The sequence below is a fragment of the Protopterus annectens genome, chromosome 11.part0 (assembly GCF_019279795.1).
Source record: "Protopterus annectens isolate FY-2018-M chromosome 11.part0, PAN1.0, whole genome shotgun sequence".
In the NCBI taxonomy this organism is placed as follows: Eukaryota; Metazoa; Chordata; order Ceratodontiformes; family Protopteridae; genus Protopterus; species Protopterus annectens.
In genome coordinates this window covers 1,059,181,465-1,059,203,227 of record NC_056745.1, presented here as the reverse complement: position 1 = coordinate 1,059,203,227, position 21,763 = coordinate 1,059,181,465, and the positions used below count along the sequence as shown (strand labels likewise).

The 21,763-nt window shown below is 37.9% G+C and overlaps 1 protein-coding gene across 1 annotated transcript in view; it reads right to left on the bottom strand.

The window, feature by feature from the left end:
- The window catches only part of LOC122815693 (mucin-19-like), a gene marked incomplete in the record, with an annotated part of 520,597 nt that overhangs the window by 202,242 nt on the left and 296,592 nt on the right, over positions 1-21,763 (bottom strand). Inside the window, 5 exon segments of the mRNA XM_044088393.1 lie at positions 12,962-13,003; positions 13,645-13,674; positions 14,657-14,707; positions 15,562-15,588; positions 16,727-16,768. Coding sequence (XP_043944328.1) covers positions 12,962-13,003; positions 13,645-13,674; positions 14,657-14,707; positions 15,562-15,588; positions 16,727-16,768 — 192 coding nt within the window.

The following is a 21,763-nucleotide window of genomic DNA, read 5'->3' as shown; positions in this document are numbered from 1 at the left end:
GTGAGAAGGAGGGTGTAGTTGAATATTGATGTGACTAAAACAATAGGTGCTCCAATTAATTGAGATGATTAGTGAAAGCAGGATGTATAATTAGTAACAGACTCTTATGTAGGAAGTGTAAGGTGAATCTTCATTAATGGACAAATTAAACAGTAGAGAAAAACATACAGTACATATTGTTAACTGTGAAACTACCCAAAAGTCATTTCCTTAGAGTTGTCTTGATAATGATGCAACTCTATGATGGAAAAGAAGTAAACTCATGTGTTACCTGTTGAGGTGGAGGGTGTAGTTGTGGTTAAAGTGCTTGACCTCTAGTGGTCAAACAAATAAATACAATAAGAATGCATGTAATGAACAACCAGTTGAATATACAAAATATATGTCCTGAAATCACAAATCAAATGAATATTAAATGCTCAAACAATGCCTATTCTAAGGATACAAAAAATCCTAGTCAACTACATTTCAAATGGAATGACATGAAAAATAGCGAACCTATGTGAGAAATGTCATAAATGAAAGTGAGTAATGAAGGGGGAGAGGGGGGAAAGAAAAATGAGGTAAAATACTAGTACAGATGTATTTTGAAACTACATTTGAAATGTAGTTGACTAGGATTTTTTGTATCCTTAGGATAGGCATTGTTTGAGCATTTAATATCCATTTGATTTGTGATTTCAGGACATATATTTTGTATATTCAACTGGTTGTTCATTACATACATTCTTATTGTATTTATTTGTTTGACCACTAGAGGTGATCATACAATAGAACCAGTTTATGTTCTTTTCATTGTAATCACTTGTTTGACCACTAGAGAATTTAGCTTTTTTCTCCCCCCACCCTTCAACACTCACTTTTATTCATGATATTTCTTATGTAGGTTATATATATTTTTCATGTCATTTCATTTGGAAATGTAGTTGACTGGGATTTTCTGTATCTTCAGGACAGGCATTGTTTGAGCATTTAACATCTATTTGATTTGTGATTTTATGATGTATATCCAATTTGTTATTCATTCATTATATGTATCCTCATTGTAATTACTTGTTTGACCACTAGAGGTGATCATACAAAAGAATCAGTTTATGTTTTCTTCATTGTAATTACCTGTTTGGCCACTAGAGGTGATCATATAAAAGAACCATTTTAAGTTTTTATTTATTTTAACTTATATCTGAAGAAGCTGTGTTAACAGTGAAAGCGCTCATCTTTAAATAAATACTCATTCTTTTTACATAGTTGGTCTTGAGATACTCTTCACTTTTTGGACCTGTTTTGTTCCTGCAACCTCCAACTTGATTTTACTTCTAAGTGAGATTGAACAGTAGTTTTATGTTTGGGTTTAGCCAGGGGCGGCTCGTGCTATTGGACTGCTGGACTGCAGCCCCCTCAACTGTAAAAGAAAGAAAAAATAAAGAAATAAAAAAAAAAAATTAATAAAATCGCGGACTTTCGCGCATGCGCACTAGTCCGGACTGCTGCTGAGACAGTCTGGAGCATGCGCAGATTGTCTCAGCAGCAGTCCTGACTGGGAAACATGAAGAACGGAGCTCCCAGAAGTCTATGCAGTTTTAAACTGCATAGACTGTCCTGGAACTCACTGGGAAAACGCGTTGGGGTCGGACTGCAATGTCAGCAGTCTGGAATTCATCGGGGGAAGATCTCATGATGGGCAGGGTCTGGTGTGGATTGGAGTTTGCTGCAGTCTTGTCGGGGAAAGATCTCGCGACTGGCGGGGATTTGCGCAGGTTTCGTAGCTTACTCGGGATTTATGGTGGTTTGCTACAGGGATTTTGAAGATCTATTGCAAGTAAGTGTGTGGACAGGGATTTGGATGTATGGTGGTTTGTTACAAGATGTGTGTGTGTGTGTGTGAGTTTGTGTGTGTGTGTGTGTGTGTGTGTGTGTGTGTGTGTGTGTGTGTGTGTGTGTGTGTGTGTGTGTGTGTGCCTCACAGCTGCAGGTTATCAGGTTTGATTCTTGGCTGGGGTGCCATCTTTGTGGGGTCTGTATCTTATCCCTATGTTTGTGTGGGTTTGCTTTTGTGTCCTCCCATGTTACAAAGACATGTCTGCATTATTTCTTCCTGGGCCTCTGCTGAAAATTGTTTTTTTTTGTTCCAAGTCAGACTGTCCTGATTAACAAATGTTAAATAAAATTGACAGGCATTTCAGACTTCAGGTTTCTGAATGTTTAATTTCTTACATATTTGATGGTGCAGTGGCAGTATTGTTGCCTCACAGCTATAGGTTTTCTGGTTTGATTCTTGGCTGGGCTGCTTTCTGTGTGGCGTCTGCATCTTATCCCTGTGTTTGTGTGGATTTGCTCTGGTGTCCTGCCATTTTACAAAGACATGTGTCTACAGTATTTCTCCCTGGGCCTCTGCTGAAAATTGTTTTTGTTCCGTCAGAAGTAAAATTGACAGGCATTTGAATTTCAGACTTCATATTCTTCAGAAAATACATAGTAAAACAACTTTTTATTCTAGCAATAAATATAAAATAACATAACCTTTTATTATAGCAATTTTCTAAGTTTAAAAGATGACTATTTGAAATTTGTCCTTATTTTTAGGACTGTATTACCCTGTTATTGGCTTTGTCCAGGTTTTTTGTGCTAAGGTTGACAGCTATGGCAAGAACTGAATTCACTGAATATGTTTGAGGGCTGTATTCCCTCATTACTGGGTTTGTCCAGGTGTTTTGTGCTAAGAGGTTGACAGCTATGGTGAGAACTGAATTCATTAAATGATAGCCATTTAAGTTTCAGTCTTCCTCTTTCACAAAGCAGATGATTTGGCGTAGTGGTGTGTTGCTCTGACTGTTTTGCACAGGGACCTTGGCAGTAAAATGTATGGTGGTAACACAGCATTTTATTCTAGCAGCTTTCCAAGATTATACAAGCAATGTTTAATGTGTCCCTGGTTTTTGCCCTTTTGACCCACCCCAATAAATTTGGCTTTTTCCAGATTTCTTGTGCTGCGAAGTTGAGATGCAGTTGAGTATTGAGTAGATTTTACAAGGAGCTGAGAGCTGCAGGGGAAGAGAAGTTTAGTGCTGATTATGCTAAGTCAGCTCGCATTGCTAATAGCACAACAGGCTGTGTACTTGCTTTTGATGCAGAAGGTTTTTGGTTCTACTCCCATAAGGGGTGAATGCTGCTGTACTGAAAGTTAAGATACTAACTATGAGCCTGTTATCAGTTTGCCATCCATTTCCTATTGCAATATTACTAGCTTATTTTTAATGTAATTTGGCAATTTATTCCTCAGGGGCATCAGACACTTTATTTTTCGATGAAACCATGAAATATAAAGGTGATTGCTAGCAGCAACCTCTTCATTACAGATTTATTTAACGTGGAATTATTTAGATGACTTTTTTACTACTTCAGAAATTGTCCATATTTACTGATAATGGTGGACTGTAGAATTGTGCATATTTACTGATAATAGTGGACTGTAGAAGTTTGAGTAGACTTTTATGATGGAAATGTTCTGTATTGGGCAGTTTTGTCATTGGTGCATGCGTTTTGTTTCATTGTTTACTGGAAAAATGTTCAAAGCAATAGGAAGGTGTATCAAAGAGCACATGTATGTTTCATATGCAAGGGGCCTATGATTTGAAATATAAAGGTGATTGTTAGCAGCAACCTCTTCATTACAGATTTATTTAACGTGGAATTATTTAGATGACTTTTTTACTACTTCAGAGATTGTGCATATTTACTGATAATGGTGGACTGTAGAATTGTGCATATTTACTGATAATAGTTGACTGTAGAAGTTTGAGTAGACTTTTATGATGGAAATGTTCTGAATTGGGCTGTTTTGTCATTGGTGCATGCGTTTTGTTTCATTGTTTACTGGAAAAATGTTCAAAGCAATAGGAAGGTGTATCAAAGAGAACATGTATATTTCATATGCAAGGGGCCTATGATTTGAAAACAGCCCAGAATTAATCTTTATCTGCCATGGGTAAAATGTGTTTTCTTTGAATGTGGGTTTCAATGTTGTTTCAATAAATGTGAGTTTCAATGGCAGAGAAGTTTTAATGCCAAGTTTGTTTAGCAGATGTCTTAGTGTTTGTGCTGTAAAATGCAAAATAAAACTTTCAAATGAAGTTCAAATCATTTATTTATTTATTTATTTATTTGCATTTGTTAACCGGGTTTGTCCAGCTGGGTAAGAATTACCCTTTTTCAGTGGAGACCCGAGGGGAAAAGCCCCAAACAGACATACAAATACATACGAATAGAGACAAATTAACAATATTACAGAGGAAAACAATAGTATGGGTACAATAGATAAGAAAAACAAACAATGAAAGTCTGAGAATATGAGTAAGGTAGGCCAGAGGCATGTACGCAAAAGATTTATGAAAAAGGTGTTCTGAGCAAGATCTCTGAATTAAGTTAAAGTAGGCAAAGAAATGATGATTTAGGTGTGGAGTTAGTAGTGTGGGAGTTTTAGGTGGGAGCATGTGAAGGATATTCCCATTTGGAGGAGAGATGGGAGAAAAGCATGGATTTGAAATTGTTGTGGTTAGGTATATTACGTAGTGGTGTGGGGAGATTGTTCCATAGTTTGGCTATAGTGTGGGATAGTAGTAGTTTACCAGTTGGGTAGATGGGTTTGTGTACATGCAGGAGGTTTTGGCCTGTGGATCTCAGGGTATGGGTAGGTGTGTAGGGTGTAAGAGATTTAGCAAGTGAGGGGCATTCTGCTGGTTTAAAGATGAGTTTGTGGGCTGTTGTAAGTTGTAGGTACTTTAGGTGGTTGTGGAGTTCTAGCCAGTTTAGGGTGTGTAGGGAGTGACAGTGATGGGAAGAGTTCTTAGAATTGGTCGGAAATTTGCAGATTTTGTTGTAACAGGCCTCAAGTTTAGCACGGAGTCCGAGTTGTAGGTTGGAGAATAGGGGAGCACCATAATAAAGAGAGGGGAGAAGGAAGGTAGATGCAAGGGTATGACGGGAAGATGGAATAAGGTAGTAGTTGTGTCTGTAGAGGAGGCCGATTTTCTGGTGTTTTTTTTGATTGCTGAGAGGATGTGGGAGTCGAATTTTAGGTTTTCATCAATGGTAATGCCAAGTAGTTTGGTACTAGGAACGATTTCAAGAGGGGTGTTATTGTGGCTTTTGATGGAAAATTGGACTTTGTGGAACTGGGAAGTTTTAGTGGGAGGAAATATCATTAGCTTTGTTTTGTTGGCATTTAGGGCCAAGTGATGCGATTGCATCCATGATTCAATTTTGGAGAAGGCTGTTTGGGTATTAAGTAAAAGTTTGGAGGGGCAGGAGGCTGAGCAGATGATAGTGGAGTCATCTGCGTATTGGATGACTGAGGCTTCAGGGATGGAGAGGTGAAAGTTTTTAATGAATAAGTTGAAGAGCAGAGGGCCAAGTACTGATCCTTGGGGAACTCCTGTGGGTGTAGGTAAGAAAGGGGAGGTTGACTCTTACCATTGTACAGCCTGCTGGCACGTGGAAAGGTAGCTGGAGAACCAGTCTAGGGTTGAGGGAGATAGATGCAAGTGTGAGAGCTGGGACAGGAGGAGGGAATGGGAAATAGTGTTGAATGCCTTGGAGAGGTCAAGAAAAAGAGAAGATACATATTTGCCGCTCTCACATGCTAGGTTGACTGTTTCGAGGAAGGAAATGAGGGCTGTCATGGTGCTGTGGCCTGGGCGGAAGCCATGCTGGGTGGGAGAGAGGAGTTTGTGCTGGATTAGGTAGGGCATGAGCTGGGAGTGGATGGCTTTCTCTAGAATTTTAGAGAGAGGAGAGACTATAGCTATGGGTCTGAAGTTGGTAGTGTCTGTGTTCTTATCACCTTTGTGGAGAGGAATTATCTATGCACAACGCCAGATGGTTGGTACATAGGATTCCTGAATGGATCTATTAATGAGGATGGATATGGGGTAGGCTATAGATTAGGCTGATATTTGAAGAAAATTTGCTGGAAGGTTGTCAGGGGCATTGCGACAATGTTTTAGCTTTTGCAGTAGTCTTTTTATAGTATAGGTGGAGACAGGTTTAAGTGAGAATAGCGGTGGAGGAGGGGGGTGAGAGAGAGGGTCTGGGGTGCAGGGTGAGGGGTTAGTATTGATGGATGGATTGGGGAAAGTGGAGGATAATTTAGCTATACAATCAATGAAAAATGTGTTGAAGTTAGTAGCCGTTTCAAGACTTGAGAGGTTGGGATTGGGGCAGGGATTGGAAGTATTACCAGGGTTGAGTATTGAAGAGATGGATGTCCAGAATTTCTTTGGATTGTTTGAGTGTTTGTATTGCAGACTGCTGTAGTAGTTTTTGCGATCTTTTGTTATTGATTTTTTGGCCAGGTTACGAAGATGTTTATATTCTTTGAGGGTGGTGGGGTTTTTCTGTTTTTGGTACAGTTTCCACTTTTTGTTTCTCTGAGTGATTATCAATTTAGTTTCTTGGGATAGCCAGGGGCAGGAATTTGTTTTGATACGTTTGGTTTGTAAAGGGCCTACCTTATCAAGTAAGGTAAGGAAGGTTTGGTTAAAATATGTGACGGCATTATCTAGTGGAAGGATTTTCAACAGGGACCAATTAGTAACCTTGAGGCATTCAGAGAATTTTCGGGGTTGAAGGAAGATAGGTTACAGGATTGTTTGAAAATGTGTTGTTTTTCTATGTGTGAGGATAGGCGGTCAGTGAAGGCTGGTAAGTGGTCGCCTAGGGGGTCTGGTATTACACCAGCTTTCAAGATAACGGTTGGGATGTATTGTTAATATCCAGTCTAAGATGGTACCGGAGGAACCATCTTTGTTTGGCCTAGTAGGGAGGTCTATTAGTTGGGTGAAATTGTAGAGGTTGATAGAGTGAGATGGGGTATCTTTGAGGAAGGAGGTCCAGTTAATATTTACATCACCAATAATGTAGGTTTCATATTTGATGTTTGAGTTAAACCAAGAGAGGATGTCTTCCAGAGTTTTGGTATTGTCTCCGGGTGGGATGTAGATGGAGCAGATGCAGATGGATTTATAGTTAACTTTTAGAAAGCCTACAGTCATTTCTGCATTGACGAATGTTGGGATGGGGTTGGTCAATGGAGTAAAAGTGAGAGTGGAGGAGTAGATAATTGCTACGCCACCTCCTTTTCTATGAGTTCTATCATTGCGTATAATGTGGTAGCCTGGAGGAAGGATTTCATTATCTCTGATGGAGGGTTTGAGCCAGGTCTCAGAGACAGCGGTTATGTCTGGCTGGTTGTAAGAGAGCCAGGCATGAACGTTGGGGATTTTATTACGGAGGCTTTGTGCATTTAGGGTCATGAGGCGGATAGTCTTGTGTTTGTGTTGATTAGAACTTGGGTTAGGGTGGGTACAGGTAGGGGTTGGGCCTGGGTTAGGGTGGATGTCACCTGACAGAGAGAATGAGATATGAGAGAGGAGCTGATTGAAGAAAAGTAGAGGATAAAGGGAAGTATGTTTTTTTGGGGAGAGGGTTGTCTTAGAGAAAGTAGATAGAGTGGGGTGAGGAGATGGTGATGTAGGGAGTAAGGAGAGTTTGAAAAGATTGGATGGGCTGGAGGAGTAAAGTTCTGGAGAGATCTGTGAATATGAGTGGGATATATCTGGGGGGTGTGAGGTGGTGGTATGTGTGGTTAGAGAAGTAAATCAGTATGCACATTAGTGTTTATGGTAAATGGAGTGAAATAGCCAAGTAATGGATCACTACAATGGCTGCGGGGGTAGGCTCCATTTGACCATGGTTTTGTGAGGCGGAAGGATGGCAAACTTAGGCAGCCCCAGCTGAACCATACCTCCCAAATGTCCAGATTTTCAAAGAATGAATAGATTTTTTGCTTCTTATTTTTGGTTTGTTCCTCATAAAATTTGTGGTTTTCTGGCAAATCATTTAGGAATTAAGTCACTAAATAATGACACACTGAGTTTCAGACTTCATAACCTTCAGAAAAATGCATGCTAAAGTAAAACCTGTTCTATCAACTGTCTCAGTTTATACAAGAGCAATTTTTAGTACTGTTTATATGTTTCCCCAATATATTTGGCCTTGTCCAGATTTATTGCATTAACAGGTTGAGAGGTACATGCAAATAAATTGCTTTATAGAATTAGGCATAGCCAAACTTCTCAACAGTCCCTGATTTTGGCTCAAAATGTTGCTCTTCCCCCTAATGATCCCTCTGCAAAATAGCAATTTTTGAAGAAAACATGGATGGTTTATAATTAAGAAATAACTGTAATAATCAGTTAGATTACTTTTATTTCAGAAATGCATGTAGATTATTTTATTTTGTCAGCTGCTCAAGTTAGCAGTACTAATATTAAAGTATCCCTTCTTTGACAGGCTCCCAGCTGTATTGTGTTGCTATTTTATATTTTTACATCACATTTTTAGTCCATTTTTCATAAAATTGTGTTTTTTTGGGTAAATTAGTGACAAATCATTAAAGACTGAAGTTAAAAAATAATGACAGACATTTGAGTTTCAGATTTCATACCATTCAGAAAATTCATACTAATGCAAGACCTCTATTATCTTTCTAAATTTATAAGAGCAATATTTTAAAAATTGTCCTTATTTTTGGGCCTTTGTCCCATTTCTTTGTATGGCTTTGTCCAGATTTCTTGCTCTGAGGTTGAGAGGTATGACAAATGTGTCAGGGCCATCACAAGTCAGCCAGAGACATTTCAAACTGTGACATACTTGTTGCACCCCACTCCCCCATGTAGTGACTCTGGATGTGTCGAAGCAAGGCAAGGAGTAGTTATGCAGTGTAAATGTGCAGAGTACCCCCCCCATCCAAGGTAGACACAAGTACTAGAGTGGCTTTTCATCCGTCCTTGATTTTTACAGAATGGTCTGGTTTCTGTCATATTTTTTGTACTGTTGATTTATGCTTATTACTCAAAGTGCCTGTTGCTCTGTGTTTAAGTTGCAATACTTTAATGACCATTAGGTAAGCTTGGCTGAGATTGCAAGATGCAAGTAAGCTTTAATAAGCATACTGTTAAATAATTGCCAACAGTGAAAGCCTTTCTGTTGCCATGTAGAGAATACTTAACTAGATAATGTATAAGCCATGGGTATTGAAATGCATATGCCAGTATTTGTAATAAAGGACAGGATTACATTATTTTAAGAGTCTCATTACAATTGGAGACTTCCAGTCATCTCTGCAGGCTTTACCCATAAACAGAATGCCAATCGTGTGGTCCATAACCTGTACAGTAATCCTTTTAGTGTGGTCCATAACCTGTACAGTAATCCTTTTAAGCAATGTATCTTGAGCTTATTTCTTGTTTGCTTTTCAGTTTTTACTTTGATCATGTTTTCCCCATAAAACAAGTAGATGTCAGGCAGCAGGTCTTTTTTTGGATAAGGAACATTTTTACAAGTGGGGGCATCAGAGATTTCTACTTTCAGCATGTTACTTGGTACTTTAATAAAGCTGAATATAAATTATAATTAGAACTGCAGTGCAAGAAGTGGTTTGAGTTGAGTGCTGCTTGTTTTTCTTATACTTGATGTTGACTGGCATTCCATTAATGTATTTAAAAAAGAGTAATTTATTTTTTCATGCCTCACAACCTTTTTTGTTTCCATCTAGATATTAAGCTGTCATGCAGCCAATGCATTGAAATATTTTTATTCTTCTACACTTCATTTTGTCTTGATTGGACCCTCATAATGACGGTTTGGCACCCAGGGCAGTATATTTAGTTTTTGTGGTTTTGAGCATAGCTCCTCCCCTTTCTAGTTGGTCGCACCCCTTCCCATTGACCCCACACATTCAGCTGTCTCCTGCAGCCCTCCTTTGATTTGAAGTCACCAGCCACCACTGGGTTTAGCTCTTCTTGGAGTTCATGTAGGACACAGCCCGGGACACCGTCTGGTCCCATTGATGCTGTGTTTTTTGCTTTGAAGAGGGCGGCTCTTACCTGAGCATCTGAGATGCCAGGGGGGCAGCAGTCTGCTGGGATAGATATTTGCCCTTTTGGTGGGGGGGGTTGCGCTGAACCTGTCAGCTAGGATGTTGGCAATGTCTGTGTATTTTTTGTCATTTTGGACTAATTCTGAGCATATCTGGGAATTCCCACCCAGGTTCCTAACATAACTAAAGAAAGCCTTGTGATTATCCTTAGTGCCCTGTGCAATTTTTCTCTCTAAGCTGGCCTTAGATGATTTTATGAGTGCCCGTAGTTATTTGCTAACACTGATCAGAGATGCCTTCCCTTTTTGGGATTTTGCTCTATCATGTAGTAGCTTCCTCCTTCTATTGTATAGTTTGTTTATGGCTGGGGTCCACCAGACAGGACGTCTGCCTTTGGAGGATTTGGTCTTGGTTTTGTTTGGGATTGCATGATCCATGCATTCCTGAAGGTGTTCATAGAATGTGTTTATAAAGGATTCTGTGGTCTGGGCTGTATTTTCCACAGGCCCAGGGGCTTTGAAGGATTCCACCTTGGTTTTGAGGAGTGTGAAATTTACTTTAGAGAAGTTTTTCACTGTGGTTTTCTGGGCAGGGGGTGGGGTTGGGATGTGAATATCCAGTGAGATTAGTTTATGGTCTGATCTTACCAGTGAGGGATACACTTCTGGTCTGGAGCATAGAGTCCCCATGTTGGTGATGATCAGGTCCAGTATGTTTTCCTCTCTTGTGGGAGTGGTAACAAGTTGTTCCATAGCATCTGAGTTTATATATTCTAGGAACCTTTGAGCTAGGGTATTGGAGCTAGAGTAATGCTCCCAGTCTATGTTTGGGTAGTTGAAGTCACCCAATGTAATGGTGTTTGGAGAGACCTTCATATTTTTCAGTGTTCTCAGGAAGGCCGAGTGAGGTTCCTGGGTTTGGGAGGGTGGTCTGTAGCAGGCTATAAACTGGAAGGCAGTTTTACTAACTGTTAGTTGCACATGGATAGTCTCTGATGCTTCGTGCTGTGCCACCAACCTGGAGGTGTGGGTGGCTTTGACGAATATTGATACTCCCCCTCCTTTTCTGGTTCGGTCCAAGTTTTGGGGCTGAAAAGCATGGTATGAGGTATAACCTGGTAGTGCTGGGGTGCTTTGAACCAGGTTTCTGTTACTGCACAGATATCGATGTTCTCCATGCTAAGGAGAGTTTCGAGTGCATGCATCTTGAGGTTTGACTTCTGGCATTGAGTAGCATTACTCTTAGTTTCTTATCCCTTGTGATACCTATGGAGGTGGGTTTGTCTTTTGAGCCTTGCCTAAAAAAGGCACTATGGGGGTAGCAAAAGCCTTTGCCAATATACAAAAGCCCAGGGGTGACAGGTGCAAGCCGTCCTTAGTGAAGCATCATGGCCTGTCGAGCATGTCATCCCAGGCTGACAGGCATTGGATCCCCTTTGAATGACACCAATACTGAAGCCAATTGTTGAAATTGATCATCTTGTCTTCATATTGTGGCATCATTCTTGGTGAGGGTAAGATGCTACTCAAGGTCAAGGTCATACCGGCATGGGCCACATGCTCAGAGAGCTCCTCTATGTCTCTTTTCATGTAGTCCAGGGAGGTACATCTCAGGTCATTCACACCAGCATGGACAATGACTGAGTCATATTTCTACTTGCCTTGGAGTGACCTGAGTGCTTGTGTTATGTGGCGGATCCTAACGCCCAACAGGCAGCTCACCGTGACCTTCTCCTTGTTCAGCCTGGTGAGCAGGACGTCAGTGTGCCTGATGATAGAGTCACCTATTACAAGTATATCAGGTGTGTTGTTTAGCCTTAAGGGCTGTGACTGTTCGGCACATTGGCTTTGTAAGCTATGTGTTGCACGTGTTTTGTTTGGGGGTAGCGGTTGTTTGGGTGTCTGCTTTGGAGGTCTCTGCTGCTTAGGCAGATTTTTATTTAGAGCCTCCGAGTATGTTTTTGTGTGTTTATGTGTTTGGTTTGCTGTCGTGGTAGGTCTATGTGAGAATGGAATTGTAGTGAGTGTGGTTTTCTTCTCCTCCTGACAGGTTTTGCCAGTACGGAGTTGAGAGAGCTTAGCCTCCAGTTTGTCTATATGGTTGCATCTCTCACATGTGTTGGAATTTGTTGGGAGAAGGAGAGGGTTGTCTGTGTACATGAGGCAGTTGTAACATTGCCTCAAGATTCCAAGATTCACCAGCTGGACCGGAGAGGAGATTGACAACTGACCTTTGGACATTATAGAATAGTACTGCGAATTCCTTTATAATTGAAAAAAAAAGGGCCAATGGGGAACAAGGTACTCAAGGGGAGTTTGTGAGGGTGTAGTGCTTTTAATTTTTTAGTGCTGACTTATATAATTGCTTTAGTGAGCAAGTGCCAGGTAACTTAAATGCAATGTGTTGCAGGTAACTTAAATACAAAAATGACAAACAGTAACTTTCTTTCAAGTGAAACAAGGAAATAAGTATAGTAAGCAATGCAGATGTCACTAGGGATCCACAGAAGCACTGAAAAGCCACATTTTAGGTGGAATTAGCATTTCAGGGAAATAACAAGCAAACAAGCACACAAACAAAGCTAGATTCAACCATAAAGGTGCACAAAAACAAGAAAGAGGTACCACTATTAAGTGGCAAACCTAGCAAAAACTCTGATGCGTGAATAAATAATACATGGCATGAAAATCTAGAGTAACATTGTCCTCACTATTCCTCAAGCAGATTCTTCAAGTCAATTAAAGTGTTCATTAGTGGGAAGGAGGGTGTAGTTGAATAGAGACGGGACTAAAGTAATAGGTACTCCAATTAATTGAGATGATTAGTGAAAGCAGGATGTATAATTAGTAACAGACTCTTATGAAGGAAATGTAAGGTGAATCTTCATTAATGGACAGATTAGATAGTAGAGAAAAACATACAGTACATATTGTTAACTGTGAAACTACCCAAAAGTCATTGCCTTAGAGTTGTCTTGATAATGATGCAACTCTATGATTGAAAAGAAGTAAACTCATGCATTACCTGTTGAGGTGGAGGGTGTAGTTGTGGTTAAAGTGCTTGAAGCTAGTTAGGAAAGAAACATCTCCATTTAACTTTCATGTCATTCATGATGTTTTGTTGCTGACATTAATTTTTAACATATTTTTTCTAAAACCATAAAGGTGCACAAAAATGAGAAAGAGGTACCACTATTAAGTGGTAAACCTAGCAAAAACTCTGATGTGTGAATAAATAATACATGGCATGAAAATCTAGAGTAACATAAATCGCAATTGCTCATCTGACATTTCCTCACATGAAAGAATACAAGAGGCTAAAATAATTTCTTCTAATCCATATTAGAACAAGGTATCAAGCTCAAATTCCACTATTGCATATTAAAGATATTTTGTACCCCATATTTAGCCACACAGCTGTTATACGTACAAAGTAGTCCATTTCAACTCAACCTTTTAGCATTCATTAGGAAACAAAGTTTAAATATACAAATGTAAAAGGCTTTGAAGAAATGAATAGCAGTTAAAATGTTCTCTTTCCTCCTCTTTACCTTTTGCTATTTGTTCCTAGACAAGAAAACTACAGTTTACCACAGGTTTTATAGTGTTTAAGAAACAGCAACAACAATTCCTTTTTACATATTCATTTCAACTCATTTTAAGACAATTTATTAATTAAAAAAAAACAAAATACACATAATGGCTTACTTGAAGCTGGAGTAGTAGTAGTTGTTGTTGCTGTCAATCAAAACAACATGCCATGATTAGCTTCTTATAAATCACAGGGAATACATTTTACAAACATTTAGATGAGAAAAAATACTGATACAAAGCATCTTTAGCATTGAAAGTATAGGATTATCTGACATCTCCACCTTCACTAAATGTGATGATACATTCAGCTTTAATAAAGGATTACCATTATATTATGAATGCCAATAGTGCACTTAATGGTGAAATTCCATTCAAATAAAGCAAATATAGGTCTGTTTTAACTTTCCTTTCTATAAAGCATGAGGACAAAACTTCATAAATACAGAATGCAACAACAATGGTTTGTACATTTAAATTAATCTTGTGCTGAGTTATCTGTACAAAATTAACTGTCTTTCTGAGAGGGTATCCTTAAAAGCCAAATAATCAAACAATTTGGTGATGTTCTATATATTGAAAACAAATGCCGACAATGTAATGTATTCTTATTAGTATCTTCCTTTCATGCAAACATAACTATGTTGAAGTATCGCAAATACATTGCCATAATAAGATATAAGGACAGTGGAAGAACTGCAAAAGAAATCTGCAAACATACATGTTGAAAAGCATGTTATTCTCCCATTTTGCAAGACCACACATTTAACAGAGATAGCTTTTTGAACAGAATATTCAAGGCATTTTTCATCCAATCCTTTGATATCTATGAAGCTAGTTTTAGATCAGTGATAATCATTTCACACATAATGGTGGACACAAATGTGGAGACATCTGTTTAAAGCAATATGTACTGCAGTTAAAGAACAATGTAGTTCAAAGAAAGAAATTAGAAATGTAAATACTATATTCTAGTGAAAATGTAATCTGTATCTTCATTAATTGCCACATTAAATTGGTAGCAATGAAAAACACACAGTCATGATTTAAAAGTCACATATAACTGAACACCAAATAGCAGTAAGTTGATATAACTGTCTAACTACAGGTAGTAAATTGGTGCATTTACCTGTTGAGGTTGAAGGTGGAGTTTCTGTAGTTGTTGTCAATGTGCTTGAAGCTAGTGAAGAAGGACAGATTTGAAATAATACATCACTTCATATACAATGTTTCATCCCAAAATACTAATTTTGATCCTAATGTCTCTAAGGGGATACAGATGTGTAAAACAGGAATAAAAGTTGACCCCGTTTAGAGGTGAATACAGCATAATTTATGGAGGATGAAGAAACTGGGAAGAAGTTGGGAAGGTGGCCTAATGGTTACGGTGTTTGCCTTACAAACTACAAATATAATTTAGTCTTACAACCTGATTTCACAGAATTAATGTATGGCCAACTCATACTTTCTTACAATACAGGATAATGAAAGTTAAAATGCCTGGGGACCTTCAGCTAATTAAAGAAATTCTGTCACCCGCATTCTTCAACTGCAAAAGTATAATATACAATAGGTCAAACATATTTTCTAAGGATTCTGAAAACCAATAGGAAGTCCCACTCACTGAGCCTTCAACACCAACACAAAACAAAAATTGATTAGAAGCAGAAACCGTTTGAAAATATTTTCAAATGGTTTCTGCTTCTAATCAATTTTTGTTTTGTGTTGGTGTTAAAGGCTCAGCAAGTGGGACTTCCTATTGGTTTTCAGTTTTGGTGCTGCTTTCTAAGGATTCTGGCATTCATATTTTATTATGATGTAGGAGAACCACACAGTATAATTAGAGCACATGGATATAACATAACCAATATTCCATTTTACTTCTTACATCAAAATATTGGCTATTTAATTCTCGTCCTGCAATGTTCATTTTCCCATATGTTATAGACTTTAAAAAAGATCTATTAATAATTTCTATCAAATGGAATTGAAGAAATTCTAGCATAATTTGAAAAATAGTGTTTTATAACTTACTTGATGTTGGAGTAGTAGTTCTTGTTACTGTGAATGAAAAATGAAGGCTAATGTCAGCTTCTTAAAAAATAACAACTAAGTGCATATTAAAAATACTTAGGAGAGATCAGATATTGATAAAAGCAGCAAAAGCATTGCTCTCATATATTTATATGCCACCTGCACCTGCACTATAATGTGATTCTACATTCAGTTTTAAGGAAAGATCACCTTTGTTTTTTTTAAATAAAAATTATGTTTAACAATAGGGGAAAATGTTTCAAGATTTACTTAAAAATAATAAATGTGTGACAGATTAAGACATTTTTCAAATGTATTAGCAATTATAATGGGTGATAAAAATGAGTAATGTATATGCAAAACAAATGTTATAAGATTTCTAGAGCAGCAAATGCCAGAATGGAAAATGGCTACATTCGAAGACTTTTCCATATGAAGAGCCCGATAAATTATAAGAATTATTAAGCTGTGAAATTCAATTACTTTTATTTGTACAACTAAATACAAATGTTGCTGAATGATTTACACAGATTTTGGTCATCAATCTTTAGATATTTCAAGGTAGGATTCCCTGAATGTGTTTTAACCGCTGACATAGAGACTAGCATCAGTGATGTTTTTTATAAGAAATTGAGGCTGACAAGTTTTAGACCTGATCATCTTCTCTGCCTCATAAGCAGTTACCTTGCCTAAGTTAAAGGGAAATGTAATCTGAAACTTCATTATGAAATAAATAACCTTGGATACATGAAAGCAAATCTGGCAACATAAATATTAGGAAGCAGGCCCCAGTTATACTTTGCAGACCATATTTGTTGAAAATGAAATAGCAATTTTAGCATTGTCCTCATTATTCTTCAAGCAGATTCTTCAAGTCAATTAAAATTTTCATTAGTGGGAAGGAGGGTGTAGTTGAATATTGATGTGACTAAAGCAATAGGTGCTCCAATTAATTGAGATGATTAGTGAAAGCAGGATGTATAATTAGTAACAGACTCTTATGAAGGAAATGTAAGGTGAATCTTCATTAATGGACAGATTAGATAGTAGAGAAAAACATACAGTACATATTGTTAACTGTGAAACTACCCAAAAGTCATAGCCTTATAGTTGTCTTGATAATGATACAACTCTATGATTGAAAAGAAGTAAACTCATGCATTACCTGTTGAGGTGGAGGGTGTAGTTGTGGTTAAAGTGCTTGAAGCTAGTTAGGAAAGAAATATCTCCGTTTAACTTTCATGTTATTCATTATGTTTTGTGGCTGACATTAACTTTTAACATATTTTTTCTAAAACCATAAAGGGGTACAAAAATGAGAAAGAAGTTCCATTATTAAGTGGTAAACCTAGCAAAAAGACTGAAATGTGAATAAATAATAGATGGAATGAAAATCTAGAGTAACAAATAGTAATTGCTCATCTGACATTTCCTCACATGAAAGAATACTAGAGGCTAATATACTTTCTACTAATCCATATTAGAACAAGGTATCAAGCTCAAATTCCACTATTGCATATTAAAGATATTTTGTGCAAAATATTTAGCCACACACCTGTTATACGTACAAATTAGTCCATTTCTACTCAACCGTTTAGCATTCATTAGGAAACAAAGTTTAAATATACAAATGTAAAAGGTTTTGAAGAAATGAATAGCACATAAAATGTTCTCTGTTCCCCCTCTTTACCTTTTGATATTTGTTCCTAGACAAGAAAACTACACTTTACCACAAGTTTTATAATATCAAAGAGAAAACGATGAGTGCACCATGGATTGCAACATGTTCTTCGACAAAATATCACCAGAACTTCGTAAAAAATCCAAGAATTCGTATTTATTGTAAAAACAAACCAAACAAGGAAAAAAACTGCAGTAAGGTAAGCGCTTTCGCGTTGCACATCAACGCTTCATCAGACAACAATGCAGTAAAACCACCCCACCCTAAATACAAAAGGCATCATGACATCACAGCTTTAATTGATATTTAACAGCCAAGCAATGCAAAGCATATAAGAATCAGCATTAGTTACAAATAAATTAAACTCAATGTTTGAGAGGTCTGGATGTTAGAAAAGGTTTGATGGAAAACCTGTCATTAAGCCCAAACCTGTGGGCTTGTAATTTAAGGATCCATTTACCCTCTCTTTCTTCTGTTTTATTTTTAAAATTACCCAATCTGCTGTTTTTCACTACCAATTCTAAAACCTGAAACTTAAAACTGTGTCTCTCACCAAGTTCCACTACATGTTTCGCCAAAGCATTCAGAATGTTGCTTCTTGTGATGGCATAGATATGCTCCCTAATACGCTCCCTAAGCGACCTAGTTGTCATACCAACATAAAATTTGTGACATAGTTGACACTCAGCTACATATATTAAATTCACGGACCCACAAGTGGCATGATGTTTAAATGAATATTTCATATTGGTAACAGGATGTATAAAACAATCAGAAGTGTGAATATATTTGCACTGGTTGCAAGTATGGCAAAGGAATGTACCTATTTTCTGAGACAATTGTGTGTAAGAATGGCTCTTGTCATAACATAGCAACCTATTCAGTGAAGACATATTCTTATAGGCCACCCTAGGTCTAACATCAACTAAAGATTTAATTTTCTCATCAATCATTAAAATACCCCAATGTTTATTAAAGACTTCCAGAATGTGATTGTTCCTGTTAGTATAAGGAATAACAATCCTGTTGACAGTATTACTTTTTACGTTTGAAGAAAACTGAGAATAACCCATGGGTCTATTGATCAAGGGTGCTCCTTCATCTGATCTAAGATGATCACCCATTGAGATAGCATCATATACATGCTTCTTCTCATAACCCCTAGCTAGAAAGTTCTTCGCCAAATTGTCTTTATGTTTGGAATATGCTGTTAGTTGAGATGTTAGCTTAGATACTCTAACAGTTTGATTGGTGACGATGTTCCTATGTATGTGCTTGGGATGCATACTCTCCCGATGTAATAAGTTGTTCTTCCAACAGGCCTTCCTGTGGAGTTCGGTATCGAAGCCATGAGAGCCCTTAATGACCTTAACATCAAGGAAATCAATACTATCGGGGGAATAAACACAATCAAAACTTAAAAAATCAGTAGTATGATTGAGATGTGACACAAAGGCCAAAAGTTGTTCACTCGTGCCTCCCCACAAAAGAAACACATCATCCACAAATCTGTTGTAGAACTTTATGTTACCAATATATTCAGAATTTGTATTCAAAACAAATAGGCTCTCCCAATGTGCCAACACCAAATTGGCATAGGCGTTGGCACATGGGGTTCCCATTACGCCTTTAGTTTGTAAGTAATATTTGTCCTTGTAACAAAGGACATTGTTAAGAAGAACAATTTCAAGAAGTGATAGAAGTCTATGTATCATATATTCAGACAAATTGTTATCCATTAATATACTTCTAACAAAATCCATGCCCGTAGTATTGGGAATGGATGTGAAGAGAGACTTCACATCTAAAGTCACTAATAAGTCATCTTTGTTAAAAGAGGAGGAACTATATGTTGCCAAATTATTAAGAAAGTTAGTAGTGTCCTTAAGAACATGTTGGACATCATTAATAACTGGTTTCAATGTCTTATCAAGATATATGGAAGAGGGTTCAGTCAACCAGCCACGGCTGGATACTATAGGTCGCATAGGTGGATCTAATTCGTTCTTATGGATCTTGGGAAGACCCCTGAACGAAGGAACAAGGGGGTTCTCAATTACAAAGTATGTATAGAGGTCTCTATCAATGGTGTTTGTTAATAACAGATCATATAGATTGGCATGTACACCTTTGATTAATTTATTGAGATCATAATTGGATATCTGCAAATATGTTCCATCATCTGACAGCATGGTCTCCATTTTATTTGAGTAATGCAAGCTATCCATGACAACGATGGCGCCGCCTTTATCGGCTTGTCTAATGACAATGGCCTCATTGTGTCTTAAACTATCGAGAGCTTCTTTCTCTCTGCATGTTAAATTAAAAAACTGACATTTGGCATTCTTGTTATTATGTAGCTCGAACAAATCCCTCTCAACAGCTTGTTCAAAAGCATCTAACAATGGATGTTGCTGTGGAATAAAAGCAGATGGTTTCTTAAATAATGTAAAATTCTCATTACCAACACCATCATTTTGCCCAAAAACCATCTTCAAGGCTATGTTTCTAGTAAAAAGTTTGACATCCACTATGATATCCGTAATATCATTGCAGCTAGATGGGATAAAACCCAACCCTTTGTTTAAAACAGCTAGTTCATTGGCATCTAGAACATAGTTAGAAATATTCACTACTAAACTATCAGTCATTGCTGATTCATAAAAAAAGTCATTTAAGTCTTTATTTTTTGTACCTTCTTGGTAAATATAGAGTTGTCGTCTGTGTTCTTCCTCTTGGGGGCTCTGCCCCGAGGCGACCAAGTTCTTGTTCCGAACGGTCTGAAAGGTAGGGGAAAAGCCGACATACCATCCCCTAAAGCGAACAACTCGTCTTCAGCTTGAATGACAAAAGAATCAATAGGAAGTTGTTTCTTCCGCACATCAGGGTTCTTGGTATTGGGAGTATCTATGCCTGCAACGATAGCAGTGTCAATATCTCGACTGGCATGAACCTGTGCTTCCACCACTACCAAGTTTGACTGAGGAACCGCTGAAGAGCCATGTATATCGGTAACTGGAATGTCATCGAGTTGGCGTTCAGTGGCGCCTTGAGATGATGTCATCACGGAAGAGGCACCCATGTCAGCTGCACGGTGTTTGTCCAATGTCCCGACGGACTTACTATTCGAATCAGTTCGATGACAAGAATCATCCTTAGGCCATGAGAACACCTCAGATTTGTTGAAATCATGAAAGTCCCTTTCGAGCTTTCTCTTTTTGTCTTGAAGACATTTGATGTCCAAAGACGATATCATATGCTTCAAGTCATTTTGTAAGGTGTCCAAGTGATCAGTATGTAGCAACTTCGATAAGTCATCCTGTAAAGTTTTGATGTCTACTTTTAAATCACTGATAGTTTTATCGTAGTGCTCAATTAAAATATGAATGTAGGAAAAACTAGTTTCCAAATTGAGCTTCTGCCATCGGGCTAAGAGTTCTGGGTTCGAATTGCCGAAAGTCGGCATCTTGAGAACTCTTAGACCCCTTGGCACTAATCTGAATTTAACGCAAGCTTCCATGTGCAGTTTCTGCCACTGCACATTACGAAGTCTATGTAGCTTAGTCTCTAGCTTCCTGGTTGTTAAGGTAACTTCCATATTGTTCTTAAAAACTTGTGCTGCATTGCCAGCTTTATTAAAATCCGAAGAAGTTAACTTCAGTAATGGGTTGACGTCAATGTCAACGATGCCATCAAGGTTAAAGGACCTCTCTCTACTTACGGTTAACATTTGCTCAATAGGTTTTGCTGCCATGTCCTGGTGGAAAAGTAGTCAGAAAAATAGCAGAAAAAAACAAATACCGCCAGGTAAAGCACTCTCACCAACAGTCCAATATATCAAAGAGAAAACGATGAGTGCACCATGGATTGCAACATGTTCTTCGACAAAATATCACCAGAACTTCGTAAAAAATCCAAGAATTCGTATTTATTGTAAAAACAAACCAAACAAGGAAAAAAACTGCAGTAAGGTAAGCGCTTTCGCGTTGCACACCAACGCTTCATCAGACAACAATGCAGTAAAACCACCCCACCCTAAATACAAAAGGCATCATGACATCACAGCTTTAATTGATATTTAACAGCCAAGCAATGCAAAGCATATAAGAATCAGCATTAGTTACAAATAAATTAAACTCAATGTTTGAGAGGTCTGGATGTTAGAAAAGGTTTGATGGAAAACCTGTCATTAAGCCCAAATCTGTGGGCTTGTAATTTAAGGATCCATTTACCCTCTCTTTCTTCTGTTTTATTTTTAAAATTACCCAATCTGCTGTTTTTCACTACCAATTCTAAAACCTGAAACTTAAAACTGTGTCTCTCATCAAGTTCCACTACATGTTTCGCCAAAGCATTCAGAATGTTGCTTTTTGTGATGGCATAGATATGCTCCCTAATACGCTCCCTAAGCGACCTAGTTGTCATACCAACATAAAATTTGTGACATAGTTGACACTCAGCTACATATATTAAATTCACGGACCTACAAGTGGCATGATGTTTAAATGAATATTTCATATT